The 19,300-nt window shown below is 39.3% G+C and overlaps 1 protein-coding gene across 7 annotated transcripts in view; it reads left to right on the top strand.

Moving 5' to 3' along the window:
- Enox2 (ecto-NOX disulfide-thiol exchanger 2) overlaps nucleotides 1–19,300 on the top strand; it is a 322,102-nt gene that overhangs the window by 237,361 nt on the left and 65,441 nt on the right. For all 7 annotated transcript variants that reach the window (XM_017602398.3, XM_039100556.2, NM_001427048.1 and 4 more), the window contains one exon: nucleotides 9,914–10,069. In XM_017602398.3, the coding sequence (XP_017457887.1) occupies nucleotides 9,914–10,069 (156 nt within the window). The remainder of the gene's footprint in view (nucleotides 1–9,913; nucleotides 10,070–19,300) is intronic.

Here is a 19,300-nt window from a genome sequence, read left to right as displayed (position 1 = left end):
TTGTGGCCCTACACAAATGCACATCAGGCCCTAATCAAGCTAGACGCTTGCTGCTCAAAGTATGTTCTTGTATAATCCTGGAATTGTTTTGATTCCTAAAATATAAGGCCCCATCCCAGACTTACTGAAACAGAAACTTCATTTTACAAGACACTCAAATAATTCCTTGGCATTGTCCTATCAATATGTGCCCTTTTCTTTATATAATTAGTTCCTTCTTCTCTTTCACAATTCCAGCCTGAATTTTAAATCTTTATGGATTATAATGGAATTGATAACAATATTAACAATCACTTAAGAGAGCTGCTATTATGTTAAATACTGGGAAACAACTACAAAAGAGATCAATCAAAAAATAAATGAAAAATGAATGGGTGCCAATCCAGAAAATTTATCAATACCTTATAAATTTCATAGTGCCAGGAGGTTCTGTTTATGCTATCACTGAAAAAAATTAATAATCTTTCCCCAGTGTGAACCCTACAAACTATTATAATGATTGACCTGACTTAGCAAGATGTGTCTACTGGTACAGTAGTTATATTGTAGGAGTAACCGACCACATTCTGATTGGATTTAAGCCTATTCTGTAAGATTTGGCTTGGCTAGGTCATAGACACTAAGGGAAAACATAACTTGTGGCACACATGAACTTATTAAAGCTCTGAGTATATACCCAAGACGTGCATAAGATCAGTTATGCCAAAATCCCAACGTGGATTGAATTGAAAGATGTCTGATGGTAGCAAAGCATACCACTAGATATGTCTGTGGTAATTTACACACACACAATGACTGACATAGGAGGGCAACAGAGGAGGAAAGACCCATGATGAATATAAACAATACCATCACCAGGTAAAATAAAAGTAGAAAAATAAAAACAAACAGGTGCAAATTCCCTTTGCTGAAGTCACTGTATCTCATACTGTTGCTTAAGCACACCAGAGTCCCACTGCTTTAGACTTTTAATGTGGGCTCTTACCACATCTTCTCTAGGAAGCTTCTAGTTCTCTTCTGTCTTAGGCTTGGACTGTATCATTGATTCTCCCCCCTAGTCTTGCAGCTTACAGCTTAAGAAAAGATATGATCATGACGGGGAATGCATAGTGGAAGCAGATGGAGTTGTTGGTCACATTATGTCTGCAGACAGTCCTAAAGGTTTCAGACATTTCTAACGTAGTGTCACCAACTGGACCTATGACAAGCCCTTCAGATTCACACAACAAGCATTATACTCCAGTGAATGCTGCCTACCTTACTGCTTGTCAAGGTCTAGGGGACAGGGTATCTGCCATCTTGGTGCAGTTTTAGAGTAACTTTTATGATTGTTGCCCAATTGTCTAGAAAGAGGGCCAACGTGAGGGGAAAGAGATAGGAAATGTGGTGAAGTGTATATATAAATCACACTACCTATATACATGTATGGAAATGTCATGATGAAAACCATTATTTTGTGCAATTATTATATGCTAATTAAAAATGACCCTCAGGGAGCTATTCTCCAAACTACCTTTATTGATATCAGGCTTAGCAATTTAGCCACTTTTTTGTGGCTCTCAGGCAGTTTTCTGCTGAGCCAGTAGACTGCTCTTTGGCTTGCCTGATATGGCCTCCCTATGGCAATAGAATACGCTTTGCATAGATGAGAAACAAATGATACCTAAGGTTTTTTGGCCTTCCCCCAAGAGTTTGAATCTCCACTGTTAGGGATGGTATTGATAAACACATACTTGTCATTTAAAACAATGACCGGCATAATTAAAAGCTTCAAGTGGGAATCAGAAATGAGCCATCTCATGTTTAGAGTGGAGCTGCCTTTGATCTACCATGCTGTTTTGTGAAACTCCTATTCAATAAAATTCATTAGCAATGATGACAGGACAGGATCTTACACCAATTCTCTGCAAGAGTGTTTTGCCAAAGCATTCCTAAAAGACTGTACATTGTTACATGAAAGGGGTCAACCAAAAATGCCATAACTTCTTGTTAAAGGACGGTGTTCTAGTCCAGTCATCCCAGTCCAGTCATCCCAGATAAAACCAAGAACGAACCAACAGAGAATTATTCATTGAATATTATTTGCCCATCTGGTATTTTCATCCTAAGCCAAATGACCTTAGCAGCTTCATAGTAAACTATGAACCATGAATGTAGAAGAATCTCTCATTATGATATCTCCAGTATAAGGACACAGTAGGAATAAGAATGGAAAATGTGGATTCATGGATCTTATTCCCAGAGCAAGATCAAGCCCCACCATGGGTATTGTCATTCTAGAAATAACAGTTCTCCTTGAACTTGTTGGGTTAACTATTGCAGAAGCAGAATGTGTTTACATATCTCATGACCAGCCCCTTTTCTGTCAGACACCTAAGGAAGTGTGGACTTAGGTTTGTATTACTTTTTATATCTTCCACAGGTACAAGATTCTTTCAGTGACAAATAGGGTGAGATCCTGAGAAAGACTAGTATGTATCATCATGGTGGACACTTGACCAATAGCCAGTGATGTGTATAACAGGATACCAAGTAGAATTAATATTTCTCTAAAGCAAACTGAGAATGTTTCCAGTAATACTAATCCTAACATACCATATATCTACATCTGGATATGTGTTACTAATCTCTGAGAGGCCATAAGTGTTCCACACTTATACAGAAGCTAGAAGGGTGATTAGGGAAATGCAAGTTGTCATTATTTGGGGTGGGCATGACTGAGGTTATATACAATATAATGGAAAATGTTTAAAATTGCCTATTTAGAAAGGTACCCAACTATAAGGAAATGTAGAAGCTGTATGATCCGAGTTCTACCATGCCTTTCCCAGATACAAGCTCATCCTGATTGACTTGGAAGCTGGTAGCATGACGATTAACTAGAGTGTAGGGGTAAAAGAAGCAGTGAGTGTCCCGGTAGAGACATACCTCCCAAGTACCATTCCATGGAAATGATACTTGGTCACTTAGCATAAGTGTGTGTTGATAAATGCTACACATTTTCGTATAGAAACGTTTTAAACTACTTAGAGCATTTAGAAAAATACCCAAAAATCAAGGACTTCAGAAACTTCAAAATAAAGATAGCATGGTCCTAATTCATTGAAATACACAAATATATAACCAGACATAAGAAAAACCTTACTTTAAAGGCTCCTTATTTTACAGTGTTATAACGGATTATCAGAGTGGTAATGTTTATTCATTCACTCATACAAGCAATATCCACTGACGCCTGCTGTATCCATGGCACTCTGAGGAGCCCTAGGGAGAAAGCAGGTAAACACAAAGATCCCTGCTCTGAAATTGGCTCCAATACTTTAACTGAATCACATTTTCTCCCTACTAAAATGTGTTTTCAGTTATAAGTTGCTTCTTGATTGACAACAGCTCAAAAGCTTCCTTTCCACTTTATTAGTTTCTTCTTTCATTTCAGCATTCCTTTATTAATTCAGATTCTGAGCTCAGTTAAAGTGGAGATCTAAAAGGCTCAATACTTGCCTTGAGCTCAGACTCCATTGGTAGGAGCAATGAAATAAATACCACTGTAGAAAGATTCAGAATAAAAGCTTGTACAGAAGTGTTATTTTTAACTGCTAGATAAACAGTGTTGATCAGAGAAGGGTCACAGAAGAGGAGACATTTGCATCAGAGATAACTAGGGGCACATTGGGGATCAAGAACTAAAGAAGAGTCTGAACAGGGGAAACTGTCAATAATTGGAACGTAAGTAAGAGAAGATGATATTCAAACAGGGGTGAACTACTGAGTTCAACCAGATCACCATATTGCACAAAGATGTTGACGTAGTTTATTAAAAAATGAATACAGTATAAGAGAAATGACTCTACTACACATAAAATGAATGATCACCTGGGATGATGTAATAAGAATTGAAGGAGAAGACGATGTAAAAAGGAAAATTAGAAGTCATATATGTAAATCTTAGGATTGGAGCTAATCTCCAAAGTTCAGTGGGAAAAAAACTGACCTGATCAGTTATGAAGATAAAATACATAAATGTTCCAGTCCTTGAGGAAATGGAAACATGTATATATGTGTATCTGTACACATGTATGTCTTTGTAGTGTGTGAGAGTAAGGGTGCACATGTGTGGGAGTGCACATGCCTTTGTGCTGTACAGAGACCAGAGGAGAACATTGAGTATCTGCTCTATTGTTTTCTTCCTTACTCCCTTGAGAGGCCCTAGGATCTACCGATCTGCCTTGTCCCAGCCTACACTGGAATTAAAAATATACCACTGCAACATTCCCAGCATTTACATGGATGCGCTTTACCCAAATTCAGGTCCTCATACTTGCACAACAAGCTTCTTCACTCACGGAGCCATTTTCTATGCCCAAGAAGAACCATTTCATCATAGTATTCTGGGTTTGTAATATGTTTCTAAAAGAATTATTTTATGGAGAGTTTCATATGTCATGGTTCAAAGTAAATGAAATGCCTGAGTGCTCTCAGAGAACTGGTGTGTGGCCCAGGACTAGTGAATAATATTTTAACTAGTCTGCTGAAAAATATAAAAATGAAAAATATAAGGATTTTTTTGTGAAAATAAATTTGACTGAAAAAAAGTATTGATTCATTAAATATTGGGTTCTAAAATGTTCTGTTCCTTATGAACTACATTATTATACATTGCTTAGGTCCTCTATTATTTTTCCCACACATCTTTTCTTGGCAAATTCAAAGATTATATATATATATATATATATATATATATATATATATATATATATTGAGAGAGAGAGAGAGAGAGAGAGAGAATGAGAGAAAGGGTTGTCTCTGAAAGCAAAAAATTTAGGAACTGGGGATCAAGTGGCAAATATTCTCATTAATTCTCCAAAGGTATTCACAACATCCCACTGACCTTCAAATTGATGGCTATTAGGCTCTCTCTGGTGTCATGGCTTCTTTGAGCAAAGAACTGCCAGCCAAGAAGACAGATACATTTTCCTCATTATCAACAGTAGCTGCTTCATACACTCTATGGACATGCTAAAGTAACTACATGGCAACCATAGATGCACATTGCTTAAAGCACAACTCTAGTCCAAAGAGGACTATCCCTATCATGACTGTTTTAAATCACGTACAGTAGACGTTTTACCAGAACAAGCCTTTGTGAAGTCTAGATAACTCTAAAGCAATTTCTGCCCAAGCCGGAAGAAACACACATCCTCTGGACACCCAGCAGAAAACCTGTGAGTGGTGCAAACACATTTATTAATTTGCTTGAAGGACTCCTGTGGTTGGGATAAGCATGGTTCCACATTCGACTGAGTGCTAGTCTCACTAGTGGTCCACACAGAGCCTTTCATTTGCATGAAAGTGTACCTTGATTAGTGCAAACTCCCTTGATAAATCCCCTTTCCAGTTAGATAAATGGATTTTTTGACTCACTCTTACAGTAAGTCTGCAGACACCACTCTATACTGCTCCCTGGTGTTGCAAGATTCTCTCTAATAAAGGCTTCCCTTGAGTAGTGCTTTAAGCAAACTGCTTATTATAAACAGAGAGGAGAGAATAGGACAGCAGTAGCACCAATAACAGCAACAAGAGAACAACTGAAGACTTCTAAAGAGAGGTGAGAACAGAAATACTAACGAACAAAACCATTAAAGACAACCCAAAGATGAGAACCTGAAGGCCCTGTTCACTAAAAGAGTGCCAGGGAGTGACCAATCTAAGGGATAGGAGCCTTGACTACCCTAAACCCAAAAAATTTGTGCATGCCACTCTCAAAGCCTGAAAATGCCAACTCTCTGGACCAGAGAGTTATAAAAATTGTCACAATCGAGCTGTGGGTCCCAGCATGGGAAACCTGTCTGAGAGCTTTAAAACAAAAAGGTACAGCTTGCTTTTGCTATCTTGTCACCTGCACCTGCTGCTGTTAACCAGTAATTACAATAGCTGCCTTGACTGGGTCAAGAGAGCACCATTCAAGGGAAGCCTTTATTGGGGTGAACCTTAAAGCAGCAGGGCTCAGCATAGGATGGAGTCTTCAGGCTTACTGTAACTGGTAAGTAAGCCCAGAACAGCTAGCCCCCAACATGAATGAAAGAGTCACACACGTATAGTTTCTAAAGCCCGGACAGTGTGTCCTAATCTCAGGGTTTAGAGCTCTAAGACAGGGGCTTCAGCTCCAGTCCCTAGCCATTGGGTACTCAAGGGCCCAGAACTGCCAGCCAGAAAATTTTCACCTCACCTACCCAGAATTCTTACCTTGTCAGAACAAAGGACCCCAGCCAACTGACTGTTGAACGGTTGGATAATAGTGTGGATATGACTCTGTGTCCACTCTCAGTCATTGGCCCATATATGTACAGTGTGTCAGATGATTTTACCAAAATTGGGGAATGCAAGTTGCTAAGTAGCAGGAATGTTAAAGTTTACACTGAACAATTACTTGAAATCCTGTGGTAGATCTGAGCAGAAAGCTTGCCCAGCTAAGTCAGAATTGGCAGAATTCCCAATAGGGTGGGACTTTGACAATTACATGACTCAAAAGGAAGTATGCAAATGAATATTTTATGGCCTACCCAGCAGTGGCTGTGCCAAGAGTCAAAAAGGCTATAGGAAATGGGTGGCAAAAAAAAAAAAGAAATAATAAAAGCAAAACTGAATAGAGTAATTTTTGTCCAGTGAACTTTGGAGGAATACCTTGACCTTTTCCACACCCTTTCATGTGCATGATTTCTAATCTCTTTCAGGTATTTGAACTATGAATGGTAGGAGGCAGTAATCTATATGTTGGCAGAACTCCTCAATCCAGGCTAGGAGCCAGGAAAAGGGAAAGGATTTCTTTTGTGTTCTGCTCCCAGTGTGTTCTAAATTTCACTTTGATTTTTCACATTCTGTAATACTCATATGAAGGACCAGTACCTAATTGCTTTTCCCCATTGGCATTGGAAATTCAGCTCTACTTTATATCTTAATGGTTAAATGTAAACAAAAGAATAATTAATGGGATGGGAGCATTTGAAGATCACAAGCAACCTGCCCTCTAACAAGCCCTCTTGGGCAGTTTAGGCTATGGAACCCTTGACCTACTGAACTAAAGGGAGGTTATTTATTCTGTCTTTAACCATATGCCATGAATACATTTGCTTTTAAATGAATTTATAAAATATTAATGTAATCATACCAAACTGCAGAATGGTGAGTACATCTATCAGGAGTTATATTATCCTTTATAATGTGTGTCTCAATTTATTAGTAGACAATACAGAAAGGCAGGCATTTCCTTCTCGGTGGAAGCAGCAGAAATTGTTTAATGAAGTGATGTTTCTGTAATCTGTGGTAAGGTAGAGTTGTGAGTGACAGAGTTATATGAATAACAATGAGGAGGCAGGCAGAACAATAAGAGGAAGACAAACATTTCGATAGCAGGGGAAATAGATGGAATTGTTTAGGTGGCATACAATCTAATCTGATCTTTTCCTAAAGAAAATTAGCAGTTTGTAAATGGGGGAGATAATGTTAACAATTTCTCCAAAATCTTCTGCACAAGGCATCAAATTTTTCAAACACATAAATGGCACTCTGAGTCAGAGTGTTCTTATTCTGCTATCAAGACAGAGGGTCAGGGACCTTAAGTTCTCTGAGATGAAAAAGGAAACTAGACACCCTCCCTAGCAACTGTGTAGAGCCCAATGTAGAGAATTCTTGTCATAAATGTTGTGGACTGTATTGGTGAGTATCTGAAGTAGTAAGCTTATCAGTGTGTGTTTCATAAGTGACACAGAAGAAAGAATACTTATCTATGAGGACTATCATGCCAGAGGTCTTCAGACCTGTTTTGTTCTTTCATTGTTTCAGCTGAATTTCATTATGTGCCCCTGTTTACCAAAGGGGAACTAGAAATACAGAGATATAAGAAACTTTCCTCAAGGTTACATACTGTTGAGTACAAAAGAAGACATTCATGAGAGCCTCAGGAGAGAGGGTGTGTATAGGTGTACAGGCATGTTGAATGACATAACATGTGATAGCTGAAAGTAAGTGGTAATATAAAATAAAATAGCCCTTGGGAGATAGTTTTTCTTCCTAAACCTCTCTAGGGTGTCAGCACCTCAAGAACACAGACATTAGAAGAAGGAGATGGCCTAGCTTGCTTGGCTTGTCTCTGCAGAAGAGGGTGTCCATGGGCTATTGACTCGTCCATGTGCCCAGACACAGAGTTCCTTCAATACTTGGCATGCTAGTGCTAAAGGTCTGCTTCTTTTCAAACCAGAGAGTCTCTTGGTAGTTTATTTCTGCCTCCTCCAGCATCTAGAGAACCACCCAGGAACTTTGGGACCACCTTAAGGACATACTAAGAGACTTTATTCCACTGAGGTCTATGGCTATCATGATGAAGTCTTTGGGAGCAGGGCTCACCACTGCTAAGGCAACTGTTCCTTCTTCACCGGAACAACCTTTTACAATGCTTCCTCTGTCCACAGTCCTCTGTGTGTGTATCTGTAGTGAGATACGTATGGGAAATGGGAAGTCAAAGAAATTCAGCGAAGTCCCTTCTCTCAAAGAAACTGACATTTTCTTTTTTTACAGAAACAATTTAGACAATGAAATTAGGCCTGCTCTTAGCTTCAGTCAAATGAGGCCCTTGCTCTGAGCCTATGCACATCAGTGGGGGCACTGCAGGGTTAGAAGGCGTACCTTGAGATTTATCTAAGTCTCTCTCTCTAGTCCTGTACACAGGCCAGGCAGTCAGTGCCACGAGCTCAGGTAGCAAGTCCAGAGCAGGGTCTGCCTTTTCTACCCACCAGAAAAACATTTCTTGAAAATTGTACATCTCCTTTCCATGTCAAAGACTGATAAGAACTGACAGTGTTCTGAGTACACAGTCCTAATCTCACTCTAGGCCTCTATGGGCCCCAGTTTTTATTTCTGTGGCTTGGGTTATTCTCTAATCAACTGATGCCTCTAGGTGCTTTGGGGCCTATGCCTATGAGTCCTCCCAGAGTCTTGTTTCCAGGAGGAATGGTCCATGAAGTGAGTCACCCTATAGATTGAAGTGATACGGTTTCACAGTGTATCACATGAGATGCCATCAGAATGGTATTGATGCTGACTATGGGTGGGTCAATTTGTTTACATAGATAAACCCCACAAAAATTCTTTGGATACCCTCATACTTCCTAGAGTCACACTTCTGTGTGAAACAAAAAACAGTGCAAAGTAAAATAAAATTCAGTGGCAAAAAGTTTGGACAGATTTTAGACAGAATTAAGAATGCACCAGAACAATCTCTAAAGAACTCTGCATGTAAGGCTTAAGCCTTGAAGCACAGAGAGAATTCAGAGAGCCTCAGATGATTCCAGCCATGGAAAACAACATGTAAAAAGACACATAGATTAGTTATTTGTTGAACAACTTTATGCTCTGTGTTCTACTAAGCACATTTCATTCATCATCCTTCTCCTCCTGTAAGGTAGGAGATATAAACCACATCTTGCTACTGAGGAAATGGAAGTGCATCTTGCTAAGCAAATGACAGAAGCAGAACCTAAATCCCCAAAGTGTATACTGTTAATCACCGCACTGTAAGAGGATAGAAAAGGTGCCAGGGACAGCAAGAAGCCTTGCCTAAATGGAGCCCAGGATGTGTACCGGAAACAAATGAAGATGTGATCCTGACAAGGCACAGCGATGTTATAAAAGACCCGGAATATCAAACAGACATGTAAAGGCTAAGTAGACTGGGATCAAAGAAAATAATACCTACATCCTGAAAGAAAACAGCATAGCTATATGATAATTAAGACAGGATTGTAACTATGAAGAGGCGTTTGCTTGATTGCTTTGATTTGATGTTTATAATGTTTAACATTCTGCCTCCCTTTGACCTTGCCTGCTATCATTTATTGTCTTTGTTTTTGTACTTTTTCAGAATTTGATCCCGCCCTTGGAATGATGACTGGAATACCACCAATAACTCCAATGATGCCTGGTTTGGGAATAGTACCTCCACCAATTCCTCCAGATATGCCTGTAGTAAAGGAGATCATACACTGCAAAAGCTGCACGCTCTTCCCTCCCAACCCAAGTACAAGCCTGTTTTTGTTATTGTTGGTTGTTAGTTAAATTCTTTTCTTCAGATCCATATATTGAATTATTAGAAGCTATTCCTAGCCATGACCCAAGCCTCATTAATGTTCTCCCTAGAGTACTGAGAGTACTGTACAATCTATCTAGAAAGCAGCTGCTGCTGTGCCTAGATTAGAACGATTGGCTTTAAAAAATCCATCCGGGTATTTAGACCATAGATCAAAGGAACTTGCCTCATCAAGATAAATAGGAACGGTTCACATGTGTCTTTAGACAAATATTTCATCTTCTACCATAAATAGGAATCAGTTCATCATGAATCAGATGCTGCCAGGACCATTGTATTTAGTGTGACCTGCTCATAATTGAGGTGGCTTTACAGTCAGTCAGAGTTGCCTTGACAGGTCCTCTTGGTCACTTCTGCAAGTGAAAAATAGCTTGATGCCCTCTGAATTTTTTTAACTGAGTTGTTAACATCTTTTTAGACTAATAAGAAGCCTAGGAGGCCAGCATTTAAAAAGACTGAATTTAGAAAAGGGTATTTTGTTCCAAAAACAATTAGGGAATAAACAATAAGATAGCCTTTTCTAGCCTTTCATTAAAACTCCCATGGCCATTCCTGGATATTGGTTTTATTCATAGCTGGACAAACAGTGACATTAAAACCTGTATCTTACTCTTAGTTCTACTATCCCAATACATGCCATGTCTCTTTTCCCCCTTTATTCTGCCATTTTGTATTTAGTTCATGGAAAGGCGTACATCCCCAATTGTTCCTTTATCATGTAAATACAACCCATGAATGTAGACATTGCCAGTGTTAAGGCTGAAAAAGCAGAGCCCTGCTGATTTAATCTTTCATGTATTGTGTGAGCAGCCTGTGCTAGACTTTCAGTATTTCAGTCAAGTCAAACTAACAGGATGGCGCATAACCTGTAATGTCCAGGGTTGGTGCAGTCAATGTTCAGCTTAAGAGACCATTTTCTAAGTCTCCAAAGAATTGTACAAATGTCCTGTTTTTGCTTTGTTTTGTTTTTAATGCATAGGCGACATTATTAAGCAGTCTTGGAATGCATGTCAAAACATGTCAAAACATATCTTAAAGAGGTTGTAGCTTCATATTCTTTAGAAAATAAGTAAATTTCTCAAATACGTTTTCTTCTCTTTCTACCTGCAGCCATGCTTTCTTGGTTCTGAGTTGGAAGAGCTGCAGAGTAAGAAGGCAGCATTTTACCCAACAGCCCAATCAGCTAGTTCTTCATCTTTGTACTAAGGAAGGCTGACAGGGTAATTAATGTCAGTAAATGAGTGGCTTCTGGGAATGAATCTGCTTTAGAATTGAATTAAAAAATAACACTCCCATGAAGCTTAAATCAAACTGGTGTCTTATTTGCTTTTTAGAAATAGATTTTGTTTAAAGGGAAGTACTCAGATTAATTGTGTACAAAAATCTCTAAGGCATGTGTCTCTTAATTCTTTGCTGCAAGTGTGGCAATTATGCCATTTTTATTAACAGTTTAAGACAGGAAAGCAGGCAGTTGATGTGACTTGAACCCCTTAGACTACCTCCTGGTCCAAGAAAACCTAATTTATTATAAGGCTTTGATTAAAAGCCTCACTACTTACTCCTTCCTGACTCTGGTATATTCTCTTAGATTCAGTGGCCTCTGACTCTAAAGTCTGTCTCATCACTGAGATCCTATTACTCAGAGATAATTTCAATGTCTTTAGTCACCATCCAGACTGCTACTGACTCCTGTTGCTTTATTAGAAAATACATTTACTATTATTTCCTTCCTCTGTCCCACCAGACTATCATTCCAAATGATTGCCGTATAAACAGCACAGGGATACTATATAATATTGCCCTGAGGCTCTCAATTCATAACCTAACTCAGTGGTTCTCAACCTTCCTAATGATGCAACCCTTTATAATACAGCTCTTCACGTTGTGATGACCCCCAGCCATAAGATTATTTTTGTTGCTACTTTAGAACTATAATTTTGCAACTGATATAAATCATACTGTAACTATCTGTGTTTTCTAATAGTCTTCGGATACCTCTGTGAGAGGGTTATTGACCCCCCCCCCAAAGGAATTGAGACCTACAAGTTGAGGGCCACTTGTCTGACAATTGACCTCAGAAACCTTTCTTACTCTGATTCATGGCTGTTTTCAATCTATCCTTTCTACTTGCCAAATACCTACCCTTTAGTCAGATTCAACTACTTCCTGACCTCACACTCGTACATCCAGCCCTGCTACAAATGTACTCTCTTTTGGAGTACTTTAGCCTGTGAGGTACAAAATTAATTAAATCTGTAGTAAATCCTTCTAATAAATTTATATTTAAATGCTTAATCCAATGGAATCATTTCATTCCTTACTTTATCTATCTGCTGTATTTAATACTATTGACCCACTTGCCTTTCTTGAAAGCTTAATTGATTTAAAGGAATAAGAATGACTCGGACCATCCAGATAAAGAATATCAAAATGCTACATGCTGAGGAACCCAAACATTTTGTAATGTTAAAAAGAGGTAGAAAACTGAGCTATGAAATAAGGCCTGTGCTATTTCAGAGACAAAGTACTTAACTATTAATGCCTGATCTAGCAAGTGCAGAGAGCTCCATGGATTATAATCCAGTCCCCTTTTGATTTTCAAGTGTATTTTGAGTTTAACCCAGAGAAAGAGGGGGCAGGTTCTGTAGGCAAAGTGCTTGCCATGCAAGCCTGGGGACCTTAATTCAGATCAGCAGCACTACGAGCTGGGTGTGGTATGACCCCAGCACTAGGAACCAGAGGCAGGCAGATCCCAGGGGCTTGCTTGCCAACCCGTGTAGCCAATCAGTAATCTTCAGGTTCACTGAGATGCTCTATGTCCACAAACAGGCGGGCATTAAGACAGTAATAGCAGAATATCAACGTCTAACACACAAACACGTACACAGAGAGAGAGAGCGTGCATAAAATTCTGTGTATTCCTTACTAGCAAAAGGCCTCTAAATACTTCATTTGTGTCTGGTATTTGCAGTTCTCCCTCCCTTACCATTTAAATCCTCCCTGATGTTTTTGCACTTATAAGAGCATGTCCCTCATTTGAGACAACTCATAACCTTCAATGCCCCAGTGCTCAATTGTCTATTCTTTGTTTATGTTCCGCTCTCCGCTTTGTCACTAGTGAATTATGAGACCCTAGCCAGTCATCTAACTACCTTTTGTCTCAGTTTCTTTAGCTGTAAAGTCAGGATATCTGGTTACATTAGCCTAGATACCTATAGCTTCACTCAGCCATAAAACTCTGGTTACTACATTTTAAAAAGCTGCCTCTACAAATTTCTCTCTGGGTTAAACTCAAAATACACTTGAAAATCAAAAGGGGACTGGATTATAATCCATGGAGCTCTCTGCACTTGCTAGATCAGGCATTAATAGTTAAGTACTTTGTCTCTGAAATAACACAGGCCTTATTTCATAGCTCAGTTTTCTACCTCTTTTTAACCATGTAGTGTTGATAAGTAACTGAACCTCTCTGATCTAGAGTAGGGAAGATAATACCTAAGCTAAAACTTCAGTGAAAGTTAGCAAGGAGAAGCAGACCTAGTACTAGGGCTCCTGTTTCCAGGATTTGGAGTATAGCAAATACCTACAGCACATATACTTTTTCCACAGGTTGGCTATCCAGGAATTACTGTTTCTCAATTAGTGGGTTTTTTCCAATGAGAGAAGAAAGCAATACCATCTCTCTAGGGAAGTCAGTTTGGTCAAGATTTTTCACTTGAGCTGTAACACCTGTATGGTCAGGTGACGTTTTGGATCTATTGAAAGTAACAGTGAATGAAGAATGACTGATGGAATGTCATCTGTCCCATGTGCAAACACATGTGAAAACACCCAGGAGCTGCAAAAGGCAACACTGTTTTTTATTTCACCATATCAAAAGAGACAGAATCCATTTTGCCTCTGAAGGGTGGATTCTATAAAGAGAATTAAAATAAATGAGTAAACTGAGCATTAATAACAATTTGCCAGCCTTCTGATTGTTTCCCATTAGCTGGGATTACATTAAAAATGCATCTGACCCTTACTGATTGTAAGGCATTCGCTCTTGGGCTGTCTAATAAAATCTACTCACAGACCTTTCATTGCATACATTCTGACAAACCAACTGAGTGTTCGCTGATGCTCCTCTGAAAAGCAGGATGTCATATAAATGGTATTTGGGTCATTTGTGGTGCTCTCTGTCTCCCCTCTCAAAGACCAGCAGTGGATTCTGATCTTACTAATATTGATAGTCTTACCACAACTTCCCAGAGTGGATGCTTCAATGTAATTAGAATTGCTAGATGTTCCTCCTTTTCCATTTCCAAAGACTAATTAGTTTTTGTTTGCTTTTGTTTTTTATTGGTTATTTTATTATTTACACTTCAAATGTTATCCCCCTTCCTGGTTTCCCTTCCTCAAGCCTCCATCCCCCTCCTCCCTGCTTCTATGAGGGAACTCTTCCACCTCCAGCTCACCACCCTAGCATTCCCCTACACTGGGGCATCCAGTCTCTACAGGACCAAGGGCCTCTCCTCCCATTAATGCCAGACAAGGCCATCCTCTGCTACACAAGCATCTGGCCCATGGGTGTCTCCATGGGTCCTCTTTGGTTGATGGGAGCTCTGGGGGATCTGGTTGGTTGATACTGTTGTTCATCCTTCGGGGTTGCAAACCCATTCAGTCCTTTCTCTTACTCTTCCATTAGGGTCCCTGTGCTCAGTCTGATGGTTGGTGGTGAGCATCTGCATCTGTATTAGTCAGACTCTGGCATATCGTCTCAGGGGACAACCAAAGAGGCTCCTGTCAGCACACACTTCTTGGCATCAGCAATAGTGCCTGGGTTTGGAGTCTGCAGATGGGATGGATCCCTAGGTGGGGCAGTCTCTGGATGGCCTTTCCTTCTGCCTCTGCTCCTCTCTTTGTCCCTGCATTTCCTTAGTTAGGAACAATTCTGTGTTAATATTTTTGAGATGGGTAGGTGGCCCCCTTCCTCAACCAGCAACTGTGCCTAACTTCTGGATATGGCCTCTACAGGTTCTCCCTCCCCTCTGTTGGTATTTCAGCTAATTTCATCACCATTGGGTCCTGGGAGCCTCTTGCTTTCCTGGTATCTGGGACTTTCTAGTGGCTACCCACACTTCCCTACCCCCCACTGCTACACACCTCTGTTCAGTTCCCTGACCCTCTGGTCATCTCCCCCATCTCCTTCCACAGCTGATCCTGCCTCCTTTTCCTAAACATTCCCTCTCCCTCTCAGGTCCCTCCTTCCCTCTACCTTCCGGGACTATTTTGTTTCCCTTTCTAAGTAGGGCTGAAGAATCTAAACGTTGGTCTTCCTTCTTCTTGAGATTCTTATGGTGTATAAGTTGTATTGTGGGTATTCCAAGCTTTTAACCTAATATCCACTTATCAGTGAGTGCATACCATGTGTGTTCTTTTATGCCTGGGTTACCTCACTCAGGATATTTTCTAGTTCCAACCATTTGCCTGTTAATTTCATAAAGTCATTGTTTTTAATAGCTGAGTAGTACTCCATTGTGTAAATGTATCACATTTTCTGTATCCATTCTTCTGTTGAACGACATCTGGATTCTTTCCAGCTTCTGAGTATTATAAATAAGGCTGCTATGAATATAGTGGATCATGTGTCCTTGTTATATGTTGGAGCTTCTTTTGGATATATGCCCAGGAGTGGTATAGCTGGGTCCTCAGGTAGTACTTACTATATCCAATTTTCTGAGGAAATGCCAGACTGATATCTAGAGTGATTGTACCAGCTTGCAATCCCACCAACAAGGGAGGAATGTTCCTCTTTCTCCACATCTTCTCCAGTGTCTACTGTCACCTGAGTTTTTGATCTTAGCTATTCTCACTGGTGTGAGGTGAAATCTCAGGGTTGTTTTGATTTGCATTTCCCTGATGAAAAAGGATATTGAACATTTCTGTAGGTGCCTCTTGGCCATGTGAGATTCCTCAATGGAGAATTCTTTGTTTAGCTCTATACTCCATTTTTAATAAGGTTATTTGTTTCTCTGGAGTCTAACTTCTTGATTTTTTTTGTATATTTTGGATATTAGCCCTCTATCAGATATCGGGTTGGTAAAAACCTTTTCCCAATCTGTTGGCTGCCATTTTGTCCTAAAGACAGTGTCGTTTGCCTTACAAAAGCTTTGCAGTTTTATGAGGTCCCATTTGTCGATTCTTGATCTTAGAGCATAGCCATTGGTGTTTTGTTCAGGAAAATTTCCCCAATGCCCATGTGTTCAAGGCTCTTCCCCACTTTTTCTTCTATTAGTTTGAGTGTATCTGGTTTTATGTGGAGATCCTTGATCAACTTGGACTTAAGCTTTGTACAGGGTGATAAGAATGGGTCAATTCGCATTCTTCTGCATACTGACCTCCAGGTGAACCAGCACCATTTGTTGAAAATGCTATCTTTTTTCCACTGGATGGTTTTAGCTCCTTTGTCAAAGATCAGTTGACCATACGCATGTGTGTTCATTTCTGGGTCTTCAAATTCTATTCCAGTGATCTACATGCCTGTCTCTGTACCAATGCCATGCAATTTTTATCACTATTGCTCTATAACACTGCTTGAGGTCAGGGATGGTGATTCTCCCAGAAGTTCTTTTATTATTGAAAGTAGATTTTGCAAATGCTAGTTCTTTGTTTTCCCAATTATCTTGAATCTTTACATGAACTTTTCTTTGTCTCCATACTGAGTGTTGATTTAGGCACTACCCGTTTAGCACATGAACTGATAAATTGGTAGAGTTTAAATATTTCCTCCTATGGAGTTCTCATTGCTGTGCAATGGGATTGGAAATTGGGCCGAGAGAAGAAAAGCATTGAACTGTTAATTAAAAACAGACGCTATACTTTAATGAAGACAGTGCCCTTTTCCCTGCTTACAGGCATACACTTAAATCTCAGCAAATGGTATCACAAGGTCTTCTATGTTTACTTAAGGAAAATAGATACATCTCTGGCATTCTTGACATTACTCTCAGTAGATGTTATGCTTCGTTACTTAACAGAAGTCACCATAGAAGAATCACAGTTCCTGAATAATGGCTTCATTACAAAATGTTAAACCCCACAAATGTGGTCAGGGGATGAACATTTGCATTCTGGTATGGTATATATCTTCCAGAATAACCATATATTACTCAGTCTGTCAGTGGGCATAAAGTAAATTCCAGTCATGTAATTAATGTGATATTTGCTTCACAGAATATTATTTACCATGCAGCTTCTTTAACAATGAGTTCCAGATGGCTTTTTTATTCTAAAGTAGGATATTATTCTGAAGTTTTTTGTTTGTAAACAACTGTATCTAAACAGATGTTCTTGAAAATTCTTTACATGTGAATAGAACGGCTGGGTTGTATTCTGTGGTCAAAGCTCCATGCACCTTGATGACCATAACTTCTTCAAGCTCAGATTTATCTGGATAAATGAAGCGGGTTTGTATTTCACAAGTTGAGGTCATCACTAATCCTCACTCCAGACCTGTGATAAGGTATTAAAAAGCGCAGATTGGGAGTTAAGAGACCTGCATCCAATAGTAAATATTAACATTGCAGTAGCTCCTGTTTTTTAGGAAGCCAAGAAGTACTACGGTTTGCACAACATCCAAGATGTACAGTGTGGTATATCAATAGTAATACCAAAACCAAAATCACTTAAGGAAGGCAGTGGTATCCCCATTGGATAGATTGAAAACAGAAGTTTTCAGAGGCTGTGTAATTTCTGCATGGCCACAAAGATACAGACTAAGCTTTAAATGCGCGTTTCTCTGTTCCGTGATTAAGATGTGTTTATCCAATGTGATATCCTTGAATGAGACATTTCATTCAGCCGAGAATTTTCCTTTATCATATCACAAGTTTAGAATACTTGGTGGCTTTTACCCCTACATACACACTAAGTCTGTCTGATAGGCTAATGTAGAGCATAGACTGCATCCTGAAGGAATGAAATCCGATCTTATTGGTATGGGGCCAAGTATCATTGGCTTAACTCCTCAGTTGAGTCTTTCATGCTACCAGAGTTAAGAATAACTGGAATTATGATGGTGACACTATTTGCAGTTATTACAAAACTCAAACACCTAAGCCTAAAGCAATTCTCAAGCCCTTTCCTAGCTTTCTGCTAAATAACAGTGTCACTTAAGAGCCATAAGTAAGTCCTTTCGCCCTAAGCCTCCCAAGGAAACACACAAGGAAAAACTAAAATGGTGAGTTCTTTAAATTATAAAATTCAAAAGTTAGCAGTTTATAAGTTCTTCCTTCGTGCTCTTTATCAACTACAAAAGTGGGAAAGGTTATCATGAAAAATTCCATCTTCTCAGCCACACCAGTAAGGTGTGCAGCAGTAGCCCAGTGAGGTAAGTAGGGCTAATGCCAACCAAGGATGCTCCCAAATCGACTGCTTGCCAGCTCGGCTATGAGTCAGGTAGATGCTTCATCCTCATCTGCGAAGGAGTCTCATTCATTTTCACAAGGGAGCTGTAATCCCTGATTATTGAGCTCTCCAAAGCTTGAGCTGGGAGAATTGTTGAGAGCTGAATGGGAAGAATGGATTACACAAAATAAATCCTTGCAGACAAAAACCATCACTGGAAGAGAAGGAAAAAACATGGCCAGCATGCCCTGTTTTGTTGGGGTTTCAACTATAGGATTTGACTTTAAAATCCTTTGACACATATAAAGAGTAGCACAGAGTTGATGGATCCAACAAGCTTTATATATACAGGAACGGAAAGCAGTTTTTCAGCAGAGGAAAAATCTTCTCATTTTAATGACTCTCAGTGGCAAGATTTATCTTACTTTAGTTAATGTTTTCCAGGCAAGCTTTAAGTCTCTGCTGTGTTATACCCCTTTTAAATGCTGCAAGATTAGCTTTGGGACTGACTACTCCAGCAAGAAATTAAAGGAAGGGCGTATTTGTATTTATATCTTTTAAAATCCTCAAAAATATAAAAAGGATGTTTTGTACTCTAATTTGTTTAACTGTGCCATTCTAACAGCTATAAATGCTTTTGTAAATATTCACCCTGTAATTGTCAAGTTAGTCCTGAAGCACTTCTTTCAATAAATATAAATAGAATGTGTCACTGGTTAATATAAGTGAGATTTCCCCTACTTACTATTGTTAATACAAACAACCAATAATAAC

The sequence above is a fragment of the Rattus norvegicus genome, chromosome X (genome assembly GCF_036323735.1).
Source record: "Rattus norvegicus strain BN/NHsdMcwi chromosome X, GRCr8, whole genome shotgun sequence".
Lineage (NCBI taxonomy): Eukaryota > Metazoa > Chordata > Mammalia > Rodentia > Muridae > Rattus > Rattus norvegicus.
This window is presented reverse-complemented; position numbering and strand designations above follow the sequence as displayed.